At 41.1% G+C, this 19102-nt stretch overlaps 1 protein-coding gene across 4 annotated transcripts in view; it reads left to right on the top strand.

Annotated features, from left to right (window-relative positions):
* The window catches only part of snap25a (synaptosome associated protein 25a), a 48227-nt gene that overhangs the window by 16804 nt on the left and 12321 nt on the right, over positions 1–19102 (top strand). For all 4 annotated transcript variants that reach the window (XM_054762177.1, XM_054762181.1, XM_054762179.1 and 1 more), the window contains 3 exons: positions 4614–4757; positions 9043–9084; positions 15276–15324. In XM_054762177.1, coding sequence (XP_054618152.1) covers positions 4686–4757; positions 9043–9084; positions 15276–15324 — 163 coding nt within the window. In that variant the 5' untranslated portion in view covers positions 4614–4685. The remainder of the gene's footprint in view (positions 1–4613; positions 4758–9042; positions 9085–15275; positions 15325–19102) is intronic.

The raw sequence follows: 19102 nt of genomic DNA, 5'->3' as shown, positions 1-19102 counted from the left end.
TTACGCTTGAAAATGATTACAAATATGTACAATTTGCATGGATATTTTATTGTGACCGATAATCGGCCATATTCAACCATATTCGGCCATATTTTTGAAAAACCGTAAAAGAGTGAAGCCGCAAAATTCGAAGCGCGGATTGGCGAGGGACGCCGGTTCAGCACAGTGTTGCCTTGGTTTTTGTTATTCATTCATTCCAAAATGTCCAACACAACTGAAATGTACGAAAACCAGCGCAATTTTTCCCACGCGACATAATGTAAGTACAAATAATCCCTTCCAGACACCCAGAAATTCGAACAAAAAGTGTATTCTATACAGAATAATTAGAGTTTTACATGCAGAAAACAATGTGAATGTCAAAAACTGAATCTGCATCTATTTTGTGGGCTCTGTTTTGATTTTTTGTTCTTAATACATTGTTTTATTCATGTACTAATTGCGAGGTTGTGGATGATTCATGTTTTAAGCACTTACTATATCGTAATGCCCGCAGCAAAGCCCCTTCTGTGACTGAGTGAACATTCTCTCCCAGATTGGAAACGTAAACGAGAGGGAGCATTAGATGAATGAAAGGGCATCCTGTAACTCAAAGGTCATCAGTTTGATCCATGTCACTCAATAGCGCTGCGGTCATGCGGCTAACTGCATGTTACCGTGTAGCTTAATGGCGTATCGGTGAACACGTTGTTGCTCATTTGACACGATCCAGTCAGTGATGAACAACAGCATGCAACTTTGCTGCTACCTTCCTCCTTCATTGGGATTGTCAGAGCTCATTAAACCGGAGGTTTGTCAGCATCCGGGATCTCTCAAGACAGAGCAGGGTATACACCAGAGTGTCTATGCCCCTTTTTTAAAACCAGTATCAGATTAATTCCATATAGACTCCAGATAAATAAGTAGGACTGACAATATTGGACTTGAATTGTCCAACCTAGGAAGGAACACAGTGGAAGGTAGGGCTCATCAACTACATTTGTCCAAGAGCCACCATTTTTCTCAGCAGACACCGTAAGGACCTGAGGCTATCGTAAAACGAAATTAATATTGTATCCTAGTAATATATATCGATCGTTTTGTATTTTATAGTCTTTGTCGGTGTTAACAGACCCATATTACATGGACCGCAGCAAGCCACTGAACCCCAGGGGTCCAATTTTACATACGCAGAACCGCCCCGCCCGTCTATAATCAGGGGTTTAAATGATAAAGGTTGCGTACGCACACAGCACAGCCTGAACCTGGCAGTGTTGGGAGTTATTAAACAATTTGGCAGTAAATTGTGCGTTCGTGCATGTGTCTAGCGCTCTCGACTCTCATTCGGCAGACCCTAGGTTCAAGCCCCGGGCCTGCGTAGGGGTCCCGGACATGTTACACATGCAAACTCAGGCAGTCACAACTGGAGACCCATGGATGTCATAAATGAGGTCACATGACTTGTTAGGTATTGTTTACATATTACCTGATACCTGCACCTTTTAAAAATTCCTGCGTCCAGACGGTGATCCGGATCGCCCCCGAATTGAATCACTTCTTCCATATCCCATTTCAGACAATTCCTGGAAATTTCATCCAAATCCATTCAGAACTTTTTCATTCAGAAGTTATTTTGAACACAAACAAACAAATAAACGCAGGCGAAAACATAACCTCCGCGCTACGCTTGGTGGAGGTAATAACACGAGCTGGTCCGTGGGTCAAAAAAGGTTGAGGACCACTGCCCTAGGGGACATTACTGGTGCAATGTTTGAACCGCGACGTAGCGAGGGACGACTAAAAGAAGCGAACCACTGTGAAACTTAAAAACAAGACACTTGCGATGGTTAGGATTATTGTTAGGATTTTGAAACAATACTGCTTATTAAAAAGAGTATATGATCAGATTAATTGTAGTACTTGTGGGAAAAGAAGCTACGAGTTACATAACGGTTGCAATACCTCCTCCTTGTTCAGAAAGAAAAAGGAATAAAAAGAAAGTCCTGTGCCAGGCAGGAAGTGCTGAGGCGAGCTATGATGCAAAATGCGACGCTTGTAATTGAGCCATAAAGTAAAAGGTCACCGTGGTCTGTTAAAACCCGAATGTTTGATTTTGGTTACATAAACCTGCAGGGAGGCGATAATCCGTCTCCCCCCGTCGAGTCGCCATGAAGTCTGCTGTAAATCGGACTGGGTTTAGACGCGAAGCACTGCGGTGCGCCGTCCACTTTGTGGTTTATGTAAGCCAACATGGCTGCTGTTGTGAAGCCACGCAGCAGAGAAAAGGCGAGCAGGGAGAGAAATTAGGGCAGGAATACGATAAAGAGTACAAAGTAGAAAACCGTCCACAGTTTAATGGGTTGGTCGGTGTTCTTATCTGAAAAGCGTCAGTCCTAAAATCCGGTTTGGGCCCACATCTGTGATTTAAAGGTGCCGTGGATGAATCACCGTCACACGTGACTCAATGCAACGCAGATAGATGGATTCTCTGCTGTGAAAGCTTTGATGATTCACACCCTGCTGTGTCGTGATATTACTGTAAATATCAACTAGAATTCATATCCGCGTTATGTGGACGCATCTTATGTGTGCCCAGTGGGATGGGGAGGACATACAGTCATAGAAAATATGATTAGACCACCCTTGTTTCTTCGGTTTCTTGTTCATTTTAATGCCTGATACAACTAAAGGTACCTTTGTTTGGACAAATATAACAATGACAACAAAAATAGCTCATAAGAGTTACATTTTTTGGCAGGACAATGCTAGAGCTATTCATGTAAGAACTGAAGTGATTTGGTGATTATCAAGAAAACCATGGAAGTTGGAACTCTTATGAGCTATACTGTATCTGTTATCATCATTACATTTGCCCACACAAATGTTGTTGTTGTTGTTTTCAAATGTTTCAACTTTCTTTTCAAGTAGTTTTTGTAAATTTTCCATATTTGGACTTTAATTCCAATAATAACTTTTCCCCCAACCTCATTTTCCAAACATGACAACTTTATTTTGTTTTGTTCTCATAATTTTAATTTTTAAATTTATTGTCATAAAATTGCAACCTTTTTTCTTATCAGAATATGACTTTTTTTCTTAATATTTTGTTTTTATTCTTGTAAAATTACAACTGGTATTTTTTCATTTCTGCTGGTTATTTCAACTTTCTTCTTGTAATTATGACTTTATTTCCATAATGTTTTGACTTAATATTCTAACTTTTTCTCCAACCTAATTTTCCAAAAATTACTACTTTATTTGTTTTGTTTATCATAATATCGCAACTTTAAAAAAAAATAACCTTTTCCTCTGATTGTTCAACTTTATGCTATTAAAGTTCATGTAAGACAGGGGTCGCCAACCCATCGATCGTGAGCTACTTGTCAATCTTTGGGACTTTGCTGGTCAATCACGACAACATTTTGGAAAAGATTTATTTTCATATTAGTGCCCTCACCTGCCGGAGAGCAACCAACAGGCACGCATTTTGTCCACTGAACACGCCCGTACGCCTTGCCGCTGTACAGGCAGCAACCCACAAGCACCCCAGCAAGGAGCCCAGCGGCTCGCCTCGTACACCAACTCCCCCCCCCGCGCTAGCAAAAAGGTTGAGCGAGAGAGGGAGGGAGTGACCGAACGCTGCAGCGATGTGCCTGCGCACACAACAGTAATTATTGCATGTTAATAGGGCTCAAAATCTACCTTTGCTACATTAAAGTTAAGAACACTGTCGTGCCTTAACGCTCGTGAAGGCTGACGGTTGTAGCGTGTTCATCAGCCCTTCTCTCCTCAATCGTCCACGACACTGAGCCAACAAGCCAAATAGTTGTGGTTTGCTGATGGAGGCGATGACACAAGCCCAACCCCAACCAAGAGCCACAAAAGTAGAGGTATAGGGACAATGTGCGGCTCATTTGTCATTGCATCACTGCATAAACAAAATAAAATTAAAAAAAAACAGCAAATACAGCAAAAGACCCAATGAGAAAAAGCTGAAATGTTGAAACCAACAACCAATAATAACACAAAGCAAATATTGTTTCCATTGACCATGACTTTATTTTTCGTAAAATTACTACTGATGTTTCCATTTTTTCTGTTGTTTTTTTTACTTTTCTTGTTGGATTATATTTTTAGAATGCGCCGTGGGCCAATTAAACAATAACCGCGGGTCGCAAATGGCCCCCTGGCAGCACTTTGGACACCCTTGCTCCAATTTGACATTCTTGTGCGATCATGACTGCTTGCTCTCCTTCCATGAACTCCCTTTTGCTAAGGACGTCCACAGCTACACAGCATTGTGACGCTTGCCTCCGTGTGTTTAAAAGAACAAATTGGCCTGATGTTTATCACCAGCTAATTAGCAAATGTAAGCACATGCTTGTGGTGCGAGCGCTCATTGTGGCTTGTCCTTTCATTTCTGGTCAACCTCAGTACAAACGAGCCCGCCACACTTTGGTAACCAAGCCTTCTGATGGTGATCTATCCTTCAGCAGAGACAATGCAACTGTGTTCTGACCAGTGGTACTGGTTCAAGGTCAAGTTCTGACTTCAGACGCCATAATTCTGTAGAAGTGTTGACAGATCACTGGCCTCAGCTGTTTACAGTCCTGGCTGTCTTGTTTCTCTTCCAGCTCTTTCTGGATTCCCCCTAGGATCTCTTCTTCCCTGTTGGAGACCCTCTCCACCCCCCACACCCAGCAGCCATGGCAGATGACGCCGACATGCGCAACGAGCTGTCAGACATGCAGCAACGTGCTGACCAGCTGGCCGACGAGGTGAGAACAAGCACCAGCATTTCTGTATTGCTTTACCACATTTGAATATGCGTTCGGAATATTCTATTGTAAAATGTTCTTAAATAACAAACACAACATGGAATCTTGGTCTATCATAGTTCAAACTCCAAACCAAAAGAGGATTATTTGTATTATTATTTATCTATTTATTTATTATTATTTATAAACCAAATATTTTCATATTTACAGCACAGAAAACCGGTTTGCGACCTAAATATAGTTGTGCATCGAGACTCGAGCACCGGGATTGTTCCAATTTTTTAATTTCGATTACTAGTTTCGACGCCCTGTCCGCCGACCGGAAGAAATAGCCGTGAACACCAATGAAGAAGAAGCCGGCGAGCACCAAGGAAGAAGAAGCAACTACAAAGTTCGGCTTAACACAATGACATCATGCAAAGGAGGGTGCACGACCAACATGGTGTCGAAATAACAGAGTACGTCCGTTTTTGATGCGTTGCGTTTATTCATGTACACAGCGCCTCTCTTTGGGCAAAAGTCACGACACCTTCTCAACCCACAGTTTCGCCTTCAAAACAAGAGGGCTTTGCACTACATCCTGCTTACATGTGCTAACAGAATAAGCGTGTCATTAAAAACTATCTTATAGACAAACCTTTTGCAAGTTGTTTGATATTCTGCACCCAGGTTAGTGCATGTTTAAGATGCTGCAGCATTACACACTAACACATACACAACAGCACAAGTAGAAATGTTTTTTCATGAGCTTTTTAAAAGAAAACATCTTTTGTGAAAGTACACCTGCGGATCTGTGAGAAATTCATAGTAAAGTTGATTAAAAAAAGAGTTCCTATCATTCAAATAAATCATGGGGAAGTTCAGACATTTCATCCAAAAAAAAAACCTCTGGTTAGCGCCCTCGTTTAAACCAGGCAATTTTTTATAACACTGCCTCTTAAAAGCATCGGAATCGAGAATCGTAAGGAACCGGAATCGATCATACCCAACATTTTTTAACATTATTAGAGGCCTGTAGACATGAAATGACACCCTTATAGTCACCTTTCCACTTATATCACCCAATATAATAGACATAATAAGAGAAAATAAGACATAAAAGACATAAATAAGACATAGACTCACACATGTTAGCATTGGGAAAGTCACCTTGTCATGGTGATCACTATCATAATTCATCATTTCATGACTGCTATTGTGTGCGACTGTTTCAATGCAGTATTGTCATTGTGATCACTGTCATAGTTCATCATTTCATGACTGCTATTATGTCTGATTGTCATTGACAGCTTTGTCATTGTGGTTGTTGATATTGATTTGTCCTTTATCCTTGTTCGTCTTTATAGTTGTCACGGACATTTATTTGCTGATGTCGTTCTGTATGTTTCTGTTGTTCTGTCACAATTGTTGTTGTTGCTGCTGTTGTCCTTGTCTCTTGTCTCTCTTTTTTTTGTTTTTGTCCCCTCTCGCCCCCCCCCCCCCCCCCCCCCCCCCCCCCCCCCCTTTTTCCTTTTCTCTTCTTCTCTGTCCCCTCCTGCTCCGGTCCGGTCGCTCCAAATTTGCTTTATAACAAGCATCAAGGTCGAATAAATTTTGTATGACAGGGGAAGTGTATATCACACTTCTCTCTGGCAGAGTAAATCTGTTGAGCACTTGACGGCATTTAGGTATACAATTCTATCTGCTTTAAAGGCTGGACAGGACAGGGGTAAAAAAAAAAAAAAAAAAAAAAAAAAAAAAGGGAAAGTCACCTTGTCATAGAGTACTTCCTGCGGTGGCTATTGTCTCATCAATGTAACATTAGTGACACCTAGTGACCGGTGTACAATATTACATGTCATCGCAACATCTTTAAATGCATCTTCTGACTGCCTTATATTTGTATTTTTGTTTGTTTAGCCATTTTTTATCCTTTAATGCCTAATTTAGGTGAAAAACAAGTCAAATCTGCTTAAATATGCATATTTTGAGAGTAGGCCGTAGTCCACCACGATGATTTCATTTCAGCATTCGCGCCCCAGCAGGTTAGTTTGTTTTTGATCAAAACATCATTCTTTATTTGTTGGGGAACACCACGATTTTGTGCTTAAAATTCCCAAAATTAGGCCATTTATTGGTGGAAAACTTGTCACTTTTCCCCTACATTGGCAGAGCTTGAGTTGCACAGAACGTAGGCAGAGATAAACTTGAACTTGCTTGAGAAGGTGTTCTTCTGACCCTTACTCACACAACACAACAAGAGGTCATCACGAAGCAAATGCCTGCTTCACTCACGGTGCAATCAAAAATAAGACGTAACACATGTGGAACACACAATGTAACTGCACCACACGGGGGTACAATAAAATAATAACAAAATAGACGCTTACTCACTCATATATATCCAAAACAATACTATTTCATACAAGTTTATAACCCGTGAGACATGCTGGGTAACTTCCTGTTGGGGAAGTGTGCTCAGCGCCTTAGTGTGTGAGCGTTTATTTCAATACCCGCATGCGGTGCAGTTACACTGAGCGTTCCACATGTGTTACTGTTATTTTTGTTTGCACCGCGAGCGAGGGACGTATTTCATTTGACACCTGTTGCTTTGTGTTAAATTGTCAAAATATAGACATTTTTAATGGCGTGTCACGTTACTTGCGTTTATTCGCCATCGGCGGCTTGTCTGAGAACCCAAGCTGTGTGAACAGCGGGGTTCTACTGCACAAGCATTCGCGCCTTTGTCCACAATGATTTCATTTCCAAATAAGGCTGTAACATTTTTATTTATGTAAAAAGTGAATATTTTCAGGATAAACTGTGTGATTATAATTTATTAAAGGTTTCGTGGACTGTTATTGAACACAGCAAGTTTGGATTAATGCACAGGCTGAATCCTGGAGGACCCTTAAATTTATACGATGCGTTCAGGTGGTCAGTAAATGTAATCACAATCAATGATAGATGACTTTGAAATACATACAGCAGGCGCCAAATGTAACTGGGCACTCAGACGTGCAGTGTAATGTGTCTTCCTGCTTCAGTCTGGGGCGGCGGTTTTTAGGTCAGCAACTGTGTGTTTCTTCAAACTGCCACATGGGATCACATCGGGGTCACCAATGCGGCTTAAGCCGGAAGACATATCTTGCATCAAAACCTTGCACGCCCTTCCAGGCCCGCTTGGTGAGCGGCATATTCCCTTGTGTCCGCCACTATGTTTACAGAATTCATGTATGCCCTCGACCTTGTGATTGTCTGGATGTGGGTGTTTAGTTCATCCTCAGTGAAGGCCTGGAGTGTGTCACCACCCCCCACTTTCACATATGACTCACACTGGCAAACATCAGCAGAATATTGAGCATTCTGGAGGATGGAATGTGCACAAAATGGTGGCATGATGAACAGTTAGCCATATAAATAGGGTTTAAAAAAGTCCATTTTACATTAAACACAAAACTTATTTGTTGATGTGGACAGAGATCAACACGGCAACAGAAAGATGAAGCTATGTCACTGGAAGACGGAGATGCCACTGGGTGCTGGGGGGCTGTGCAGCCTCATACAGCAAGTCGTATAATAACCGTTGCTATTTTAGAAGTAGTCAATGATCGAACAATTCGAAAGTTTTTTTTTGTTTTTTTTTTACATTGTATTAAAAAAAATAATAGCAATATATTTGGCTACAGTCACATCAATGAGGAAGATTGAAGAAGAGCCCAAAATGAAAGTACACAGAATATATACAGTAGTTGCCGCAGCCCTCTACAAAGTGAAAGTTTGTGAAAAAAGTGAGAATGCTGCTTGTGTGTGTCTTCCTCTTCTGCTATTTTTCCATCAGCCATATGTAACTGTTGTGCAATTCTGATTGTGCTATGTGAGTGTGTGTAGAAAGCTTATAGAAAGCTTTCTATAAGACACCATCACACTGAAAATGCACTGAAATAAGACTAAATGTAAAGGTGTAAAAATAATATCTAACAATTTTATACCAACATTTTGCCCAACTCAGGATCTCAAACTACTGCCACAATAATAAACACACTTTGTATGCTACATAATACAATATAGCATCTGTGCAGGCATACCGAGGCAAGTGGCCATGAAGTTAGTTTTCTTAATTAAATAACCACTGAATTCGATTCCAAACAAGTTGAGTAGTGGATTAGATGCTAAATCCAGATTACAATATTATCTTACATTGTGTTCAAGCCCAAGACCAGCATGTTACCCATTTTTCAATAACAATTGTTAAGAGTTTTGTTGTATAACACCTTGGTAACTATGTTTTTTTCCCCCCCCACAGTCACTGGAGAGCACTCGTCGTATGCTGCAGCTGGTGGAAGAGGTAAAACTATCCTTAAAATATTGAAAAAGTGATTTTCACAGTAGCAATTATAGTGACAAGATGTGACATAAAATGTGTTAGCGGTAATCATAAGACACCGGGCTTCCTACACGACATACTGCATTTATGGTAATAACGTCACCTTTATGTCCACCTGTTGATCAACACATGAAGGACGTATATAACTGTAATAAAAAGTTTCAATACAAGAATGAAATGAAACCGTAATGAAAGGAAAACAATTCCTTACTTTTATCCATTGTTGTCTTGCACACCAAAAGGGCGTTGCAAGGGAGGGAGAGACTGGCTTTTTGTCTCAATAATCAGCGCATTATGCTGCTTAGTTACAGTATCACTGTCCATTTCCATAGGAGCACATGCTTTCACATGTTCAAGGATGCCGTCCTTATCCTTGATGCTGGTCAGCATTTTACAAATTCGCTTGACTTTTTCACTTTCCTTTTTTTGACACACTGGGGCAACAATCATAGCATGTCACAGATGAACTGAAAAACTCTCAGAAAGCGAAAAGAAGAAGTTGTGAGAACAGGTTCACTGTTTGCTGCTTCTTTGCAACAAAATAGTCAAACATGGATGAAGACGTTCCAAAGCTGTGCCTCAGCAAATGCACTGTAGCTAGGGCTAGCAAAGCTTTTAATTGTGGGCTCATTAAGAAAAGTAGCTGCTATATGGGTGGATGACGACTTTACCTACAAAACACTTGACTTAAAAAACCCTTACAGAGGATAAGGACATGCACATTGAAACGGTGAGTTACAATTTGTTCATGCAACATTCATGGCAAGTAAATTACACAACAGTGGACAAGCCATGACTGGAAGGGAGATGCATGCATGCATGTAGGGATGAAAAATGGGGGTCGTGAAAGGGCAAATAAGCAGAGGGGAGGATCTGACAAGCCCCCGGTGCAGATTTCAAGGTCATCATAATTGTCTATCTCACCAGCCTTTGCCATAAGATATAATGTACATTTCCAGCACTGAACATTTAAATAGCTTTGATCATGTGATATCATGAATTTCTATGTACCTCTACCAGAACACACATTTCTGCTGTCTGCTCACATAAAGGTGTCTGGTACAGTTCCCCATTATTGTAGTCTGTCCAATCATTGTGCCCCATGTCCACATTGCCATAGTATCAAAGAGTTATGCTAGTACTAAAGAAATCAAAATGACAGATATATAAAATACAGTATTTCAAACCACTCATGCACAGACATCACAAATGTGCTTTTGGGTTTCAAGTCAGCTCAAATCAAACTGTTAACTGTTTTTGGGCATCAAATATGCATCTTTGAGACACGGTGGACTAAATGAATCCAAAGGGTTTTCTCTGACGAGGTAATAATAATCACCCGCTCTAATGAGCATTAGCCGTTCCCTCAGAGGTCGCACGTTGACGTTGAGAGATGCTGCGAAAGCAAGACGATAATTAGGAAGCAAAATGTTGGTCGATAGTGGCCAACTTATCAAAGCAAAGCAAGGATTGTCCCTTAGAGGTCTGAAAGTGAGCTGATGGAAGACAGAGCAGATCCAATCTGATCGGACAGATACCAACAGATCGTTGCGACATTGCAGCATTTGTGATGCTTAAGATCATAGTTGATAACTCTTTGACAGTAAAGTGGACATTTTAAAAATAAAGCTACTTTAGTTGTTCCTTCTATGCCCTTACTGCAGTACTCAAGGGGACATACAGGTTTATTGGAAAACAGACTTTTTCATTGCCTATATACATCTTTGGATTTCTGGACTGCGTGCCGAACCTTCAAGTGTGAAATGACAGAAATATTTTTTTACGTTAGCCGACTTAAAGCTCTGGATGTTGTGGGACTGCCTTGGTTGACATGTCTCTTCAACGTTGCGTGAAAGTTGAGAACAGCACCTCTGGATTGGCAGATTGGGGTGGTGGTCTCCCTTCGAGAAGGGTGACTGGAGGGTGTGTTCCAGCTACAGGGGGATCACAGTACTCAGCCTCCCTGGGAAAGTGTATTCCAGAGAGCTGGAGAGGCGAGTAGGACTGTCAGGCGTTCTGAACTTTACCTATGGTTACAATCTTTGGGTAGTGTCTGAAAAAGCAAGATTGCGGAATACAATCGGCCATTTCCTCAGGAGGGTGGCTGGGCACACCCTTAGAGGAGCTCAGAGTTGCACTGATGCTCCTTCACATTGAGGAGCCAGTTGATGTGGCTTGGGCATCTAGTCCAGAAATGCCTCCGGGATACATCCTTAGCGAGGTGTTCCGGGCATTCCCAGCCGGTATGAGGCCCTGGGGTTGACCGAGCACACGCTGAAGGGATTATCTCTCACAGCTGGCCAGGGAAAGCCTCAAGTGTCCCCCCGGTGGACCTCAAGGAGGTTGCCAGAGACCAGGAAGTCTGGGCTTCCCAGCTGACACTGCAACCCCTGCAACCTGCACTCGGATAAGCAGAAGAAAATGAACGTATGGATAGATAGATGAACGAAAGCTGACCATCTGTCTCCAACAAAGCCATTCAGATTTTATCCCTATAGTGACATCACACTGGGGTTAATTTACATAACACCGCGCTCTCACCGAACTCGTCCAGCCGTGACTTGGAAGCTCCCTGGGCAAAAAGCTGTCACTGTCCTTTCTCACAAGTGACTACACCGAACCACCATCATGTCAAAGCAAAAGCTAAACATAGCAGCAGTGCTGTTGGATGCACAGGTTGTCTCACATAATAACATCATTTCTCAGCCACAGAGGACATCCGAGCAAAGAGGATTCATTTTATTTATGATTGTTAGTCGTTCCTTTTGGGGCTCCAGACCTTGGATGAAAGCACAGGCAAACTCCGTGTGCTGCTCCAAGGCTGAATTCTGTGGTATCTTGACTTCAGGGCTACAGTCCTCCTTTCCCGGCGGTGTATGCAACGTGCATGCATCAAGCTGCTTTCACCCTCTTTACCAGTACCTGCCTCACTCGCTTGCTCATCCTTAAAGGGCGGAGTGAGCCATGGATCATTTGCAAGAGACAGGACAGCCCCCTAAAACCAGCTACTCTGAACAGGACTGTTTAGAGGGGGTTAAAAAAAATGTATCCTTGAGGTATTTTGACTGAAGCATGCCACAGACCCAGCCATCTTCTACCGCTTATCCGAGGTCGGGACGCTGGGGCTTAGGCTGCCTAAGACGAGAAGCCCAGACTTCCCCCTCCCCGGCTGCTTTGTCCAGCTTGTCCCGGCAGATCCTGAGGCGTTCGCAGGCCAGATGAGAGACATAGTCTCTCCAAAGTATTCTTGGTCTTCTCCGGGGCCTCCTGATATGTCCACAGACATTTATTAAAACAACTATAGGAACTGTTTTCACTTGAATAATGTGTCTTTCATGGGATATTAAACAAAGCGGATGGAAAAGACCAGGGACTGCAGTGATAGACAAGAATTTGGTGGATATGCCTCTTTCTTTAGTATCTTTCTTTAGTACCTGGCACATTACAGTATTTTCAGTCATTTTTGGATTGCTCTATGTTGCAAAAAATACTCAAATGCATTTTCAAGATGAAATCATTATTGAACATCGGGGAATCATTAAGTTGCAACACTGCAAAATTATAACGTAGATGGAAGCCATTGCGGCTTGTGATATTAAAATGTGTAAATCTTTTGACCAGATCGGAGAGAGCAAGACACATGAGGCCATTCCTTTGCCTGCTGGAGCTCATGTTTACTCCTCGGGACTTCCCCCAGAGGCACATTTTACTTCTTAGGGATTACTCCTGGCTGAATTACAGAATAATTTATACACCGGTGTTCCCTTATTGCTCCCTGCTCGCCTCTCAAAAGTCAGTGTGGCTTTCCTCCTAAACTGCTGAGGAGGCAGCTGGAGGTGTGTGTGTTCATGCATGCTAGATTACCAGTGTGTATACACCAGCACTGTATAATCGTATTTATGCCTATCGGGCCGAGTCAGGTGCCGCATATCAGCGTTTCCAAGAAGCATAGAGAAAGCAGGATGGTGGATGATTGGGTTTCGCTAAACCTGAAGCCAGCCCTGCCTATCAGTGACTAATAGCTGCACTGATGGATGATATGCTTGCTCAGCCGGTCACCCCCATGCAGTAGTTCAAATGAAGGAATCTACATTTTAAATGACAGGGGGGGAGAAGGCCTATACCCACAGGCTACAGGTGATTGTTCCTATTCCTGACACCATGCCGGGAGGCTGTGATATTACCCATGGCGTTTGTTGATCCAACGACACGGATCTTATGAGAGTTCCCCAAGCAGTCAGTGTCGTTATCCCCCAGGAGGCCCTTTTGTTGTCTCCTGCCTAAACCCAATCAATAGGATTCAAATGATGTTGGGGGGGAGCAAGCATTCTAATTTGTTCCTTTAGGAGAACATGCTAACGTCAGCTGATGATGATGATTATGGGTTCCAAGGGTTCAATAAGTCATATTATTGGGAATGGCTTACTTTTTTGCTCAGAGTTAAGATAAAACTGGTACTATTTGCATGTACTATGGTGGAACCCGCTTGTGCCGACAACACGTCTATGTCAACCAACTCATGAAGTCCTGGCCCCCCGTGTTCTTCTGATGAATAAAAAAGCCAATGTCGATATAAAATTTGGCCGCCAAAGGGGTCATTTCTATGAAAATGGCAGTTTATGTGATGTAGTATCGTTAAATTTTATCGTTATCTGTTGCACGTTTTCGCAAAATCACATTTGTGGTTATGTCAAAATCAATAAAAGCAAATGAAGAAAGGTCGGAGGGGTAACAGTCATCAAACCAAACGCTTCCCTCACTTACAGTGCAGCCAAAAGTAAGACAACACATGTGGGTATGGAAATAAACGCTTACACGGTAATATACATGAAAAACAATCCTATTTTGTACTAAACTATAACCCGCAAGGCATGCTGGGTAATTTCTTGTTGGGGAAGTGTGCACCTAGGCTTCCCAGTATGCCGTGCGGGTTGTTAAATATTCTAAAATAGTATTGTTTTGCATGTTTTCTGGTGTGTAAGCGTCTATTTCAATACTTGGCATAGATTTTTGCAGGTTTTCCCAAAAAAAATTGTGACTATGCGGGGATCCACTGTAAAACTAACTAATTAATAATATTGTTTTGAATGACGTCAAATGTAATGTAAATTAATGAAAAACACGTTTATGGTATCTCAGCATTGCACCGACTGATCGGGATTCTTACATATGAAGCCGATCTTATCCACCGATATTATCCACATCTGCTAAGGTCAGAAAGTCAGCCACTGTCCCCTTTTGCTCTGCCAGACTGATAGCAAGCAATCGAGCTAAGGGTAAAGCTAAAGCTAGAGCCAGGCAGCAGCTACTACAAGGAAAATGATGGCGTTTATGGCATTGGACCAGCCATTTTCAGTCACTGTGCGCTTTATTTTTGGTAAGAGGCTCAAATCAGGTCTGCAGTGTAACCTGTTGTGCAAGTTTTGTTTGATGAGTGGGCCAAAATTCCTCCACAACGCCATAAGAGACTCATTGCAAGTTATCACAAACGCTTGATTGCAGTTGTTGCTGCTACGGGTGTCCCAACCAGTTGTTAGGTTTAGGGGGCACACAGGGCCATGTAGGTTTGGATTTTTTTTCCTCCCTTAATAATAAAAAGTTAAATTTAAAAACTGCATTTTGTGTTGTCATTGACTAATATTTAAATTTGTTTGATGAGTGTGACAAACTATGCAAAAAACATAAGAAATCAGGAAGGGGGCAAACACCACAGTATCACAGACAGTGAAAACACTAAAGGGCCATTATGTTAAGCCCGAAATGGCAAAAAAAAGTTACCCTGGTATTAGGTAACCCTAATGAAGCACACAAAAGCTACTTGATAACTCCCGTTGGTACTTCCTTCAGTTGTCCTAGTGAAGCATGCCACAATTGTACATTTGAAGAAGAAAAGAGTGACGATTCAGTCCTTTCCTAGCAGGACATAGTCGCAGGAAATGGCAACGTCCTACCCTGCACAAGAAAGTAGAAAAGACAAATTGTAAAAAGCACAGCAGGGAAAATGGAACGCGGGAATGGCTTTTGGCTGCAAATATCCTTCCGTTTCAAAAAACACTCCAAGGCGATGTCGCCTTATTACTAACCTCTGTTTCATTTCTTTTTTTTTTTTTCCACCCTGCCTTGCTACATCCCTGCCTGCCCTTGGGGAGTAGAGCAAAGATGCTGGCATTAGGACTTTGGTTATGTTGGACGAACAAGGAGGTAAGTGTGCATGAAAATGATGCAACTTTGTAACGTATGCAAATAACACTGGAATAACACTGGAATAATCCATTATAAATATAGAAACACCACAGGTGACATTCTCATTTATGTACAGTATGCAATGTAAAGTGTCTATTCCTAATTAATATTCATTATAATCATTATATAAATATGAATAATTGTCAACAATTGACTATTTATTTAAATGTTTTTCAGAACTAATTATTTTTCTCCACATTTGCCAATGTTCTTTTATCCAAGGGGTTTTGTTATTGATGATTTATTTGAGGGTAATGTTTATATTTTCAGCTTCTTATTTAACCTTTGTTCCTTTGTACTACAGTATTTTTCTTTTATTGTTTTCTTTCTATTTGCCAGCTTTTTTTTTTTTGGTTTTATTTCTCTCCATTAGCCGACGCGGACAGCAGCTGGACGTGCTGAAAGTGGCAAAACACACACAAAAACAGATATAACCTGAGTACCACAGTGCCAAAATACCCTGTAGTTTAACATCAGGGTGTACTGTTATAAATATTACGATTTACGTGCTGGTGGCAGGGTGACTTGGAGCATAATCTCAGATGTTTTTTCTTAAATCTGATCAAATTTCACATTTAGTTTTAGCTTACCTCATGTTTAGTTCCATTTATACACACTCTGTATTGACCCGAATATAAGACGACACAGAATGTAAGAATATAAAATATTTCTTCAGACGAAATGAATTTTTCTTAAAGCATATTTTTGTTTAATCCGTGCAATTCAGTATATTTAATGAATCATATTCCTTTGCTTCTCAACAGTTCTTCTGCTTCAGTGATTACAATCATTTTCAAATTAGCACCATAACTCTTTCTCTGTTGTTTGCCGAGTCTGTGTCGGCACCAAAAATTCCAAAAAGACTGTCATGGAACCCAAAAATATAAATAAATAACACACATAAAGTAAACACATGATTGGGCAGCTTTTGTGACTTTTTACGTGATTATTAAACGTCAGGAAAATGCTGTCTGCTGGGTTGCAATGTATTTTTTCACGCTCAGATTTCAGGAAAAGCTTCGAAAACATACAGCAGCGCATTGGTTTACCTTATTAATTCATTCCAAAAGGTAGATTTGTACATTTATTTATTTAAGAAAGAGACGGATGGCGCAAATTAATCAACATTACCATGTAAATATGCAAGATTATAGCCAGTGGCTAATTTCCATATTTAGTCCCAGAGGGCAGGTTGATGTTAAATTCAGTAACAACAACATTTGACATAAAAGAAGAGAAGAAAGAATAAATACAAAACCAGGAATATGGAGAGACAAAGTGCTTCGGTGTTAAAGTACTTGAGTGCTAAAGTGCCCAAGTGCTAAAGTGCTCTAGTATGAGAACCTGCTGGTGTTATTACATGTTTTTATATATTTCTTACACTAATATGTGCAGATTGGGGTTGCAACTAGCGATCTTTTCTTAGTCGATTAATCTGAAGATTGCTGTTTGGATTAACTGGATTAATCGGTTAGGCCTGAGCCGGACCGAATCAACATGAACCAAACATAACCAGTTAGTGGTTTGGCGAAAATGTTTTGCCTAAAAGGCAAAGATAAAATGTCTGCTTTCATAGATGACTAAAGAAATTAAAAAATATTCACATTTGAGAGGCTGAAATCAGAGGATACTTACAATTTTAAATAAAAACAATAGTTGTTGATTAATTGGATAATTGATGACTCAATGTTGTTGCAGCTCTAGTACAGATGTTATTGTGTTTGTTAAATGTACACAGATGTACTGTATATGTGTACGCACTATACACACCTCACAGGTCCCCACGAAAACCGTAATGTACGAAATTACAAAGCGATTTCTCCCGTCGGAAATAATGTAAATATAATTAATCTGTTCCAGACACCCAAAACTATTAACACAAAATACATTTTATAGAGACTAATTATAGTTTTACATGAAGAAAACCATGTGAAATAATGATAAATAACCAATGAAATGGCTAAAATAAACATTTGACATAATTTTTGACCTTTATCAAAGATATTTTAAAGTAATAACAGGCAGTAGTCACCCGCGAAACGGCGATTATTTATTCATTAATTCAGTTTTGAAAAACCGCGATGGAGCGAGGGACATCTGTAGTTTGTTACACGCGATGTACGAAAACCGAGGCGAAATATGGCCGTTTCAAAGGCGAGCTTTGACTGTACTTTTAAAGAGCGCCGGCGCTCAGTCGACCGAAGACATGGAGCAGTGTTAAAATGACAGATTACAAATATGTATGAGAAAATGAGTCGTAAGCAGCGTCTCCTCTGCTCTCTCCCCCAGTGTGTGCAACAGAGCGCTGTGCGGACTGCCGGCTTGTTGATTTGCATGCATAAACCTCAAGATCCGCATTCCACAACAACCAGACTGGGTTCTTGGGGAAAAAACTGTCTTATATTTGGGTCAATACATTTTGCAGCAAAAGCTGCCACGTTGGTAAACGGGTCCGAGCTCAACTAAAAAGGCCCTGCCACTTCCGGATCCAAGAGAAACGATCGATTTAGCCGGTAATGACAAAATATTCAGCCGCTCCTCAGTTCCACACATCTGGCTTTAGAGTAGTAAACTATACTGAAACCATGAAAAGGTACCATGAGCATCTCTTGGCGGCGTTGGGGGACTCATAAACCATTTGATTTGTCCCATAAAGCATCGTTAATTGCACCAACAGGGGCGTAAACACTCCTATTGCTCCTCTGACCCTGGATTTGTGTCAGCGTGCACCCACGGGACTGAAAAACCTTTAGCACAGCTGACTGAACAGCCTTCATTTACACTGCATGCCACGCACTTTAATGAGCGGAACACGCTCCATGCCGCCGCCGTCAAAACACTGAATCATGTAATAAGGTCCTTTATTTGCATACTGCTAAATAACCCCAGGATTTTATGAATGGGGAAATAAGTCCATTGATGAATCTTGTCCCATATTTCACATGAGGCGCCACCAAGCCACCATCCACCACTTGGAGCATGACCGAGGCCCACAAACGCATCACGGGTCATTCCATTATATTGAATGAACAAAACATATCTATTGGCCCTTCTCATTTAACTTGTTTAATTTTTGTATAAGCTTCCCAAGCCGAGATGATACGTGAAATGTAGCCACATGGCATTCATACCATGTTGATACCAAGCCCACTACAGTGATTCAACAAAAAAATGGCAATATAAAAATGAACAATAATGTGAGTAACGGGACTGAAATACAGTATCACTGAATATACACAGAAGTAAATAAGAGCGTACTTCCCGTGGCCTGCGGAGGATATGAATGATGCAACTTCCTGTAGATCATGTGACTTGTAGAATATTCCAAAATTTTCAGAGGGACTAATGTGTTAGGGCAGTGGTGTCCAAAGTCTGGCCCGGGGGCCGACTGCGGTAATTAAAGAGAGGGTCATTTTTAAAGCGTGCGTCCGTTGTAAAGACGATTTTGCTTGCCTTATGCCAGGGGTGTCGCCTGGGGGCCATTTGTAACCCGCGGCTGTTTTTTTGGGGGGGTTTTTTAGCCTGTGGCACATTCTAAAAATATCATTTAACAAGAAAACTTAAAAAAACAAAAAATCAGCAGTAATTTTACAAGAATAAAGTCTTAAGATTAGTATTAAGAGAAAGTATTAAGAGAAAAAAGTTGTAATCTAACCAGAAAAAGTTGAGCATAACATTGTAATATGATGAGAAAACTAACATCATTTTAGTACATGAAGTTTAAATATTAAAGTAA

This window comes from Dunckerocampus dactyliophorus, chromosome 19 (assembly GCF_027744805.1).
Source record: "Dunckerocampus dactyliophorus isolate RoL2022-P2 chromosome 19, RoL_Ddac_1.1, whole genome shotgun sequence".
Lineage (NCBI taxonomy): Eukaryota > Metazoa > Chordata > Actinopteri > Syngnathiformes > Syngnathidae > Dunckerocampus > Dunckerocampus dactyliophorus.
The sequence above is the reverse complement of the archived record's forward strand: the minus strand, read 5'-3'. Positions and strand labels throughout refer to the sequence as shown.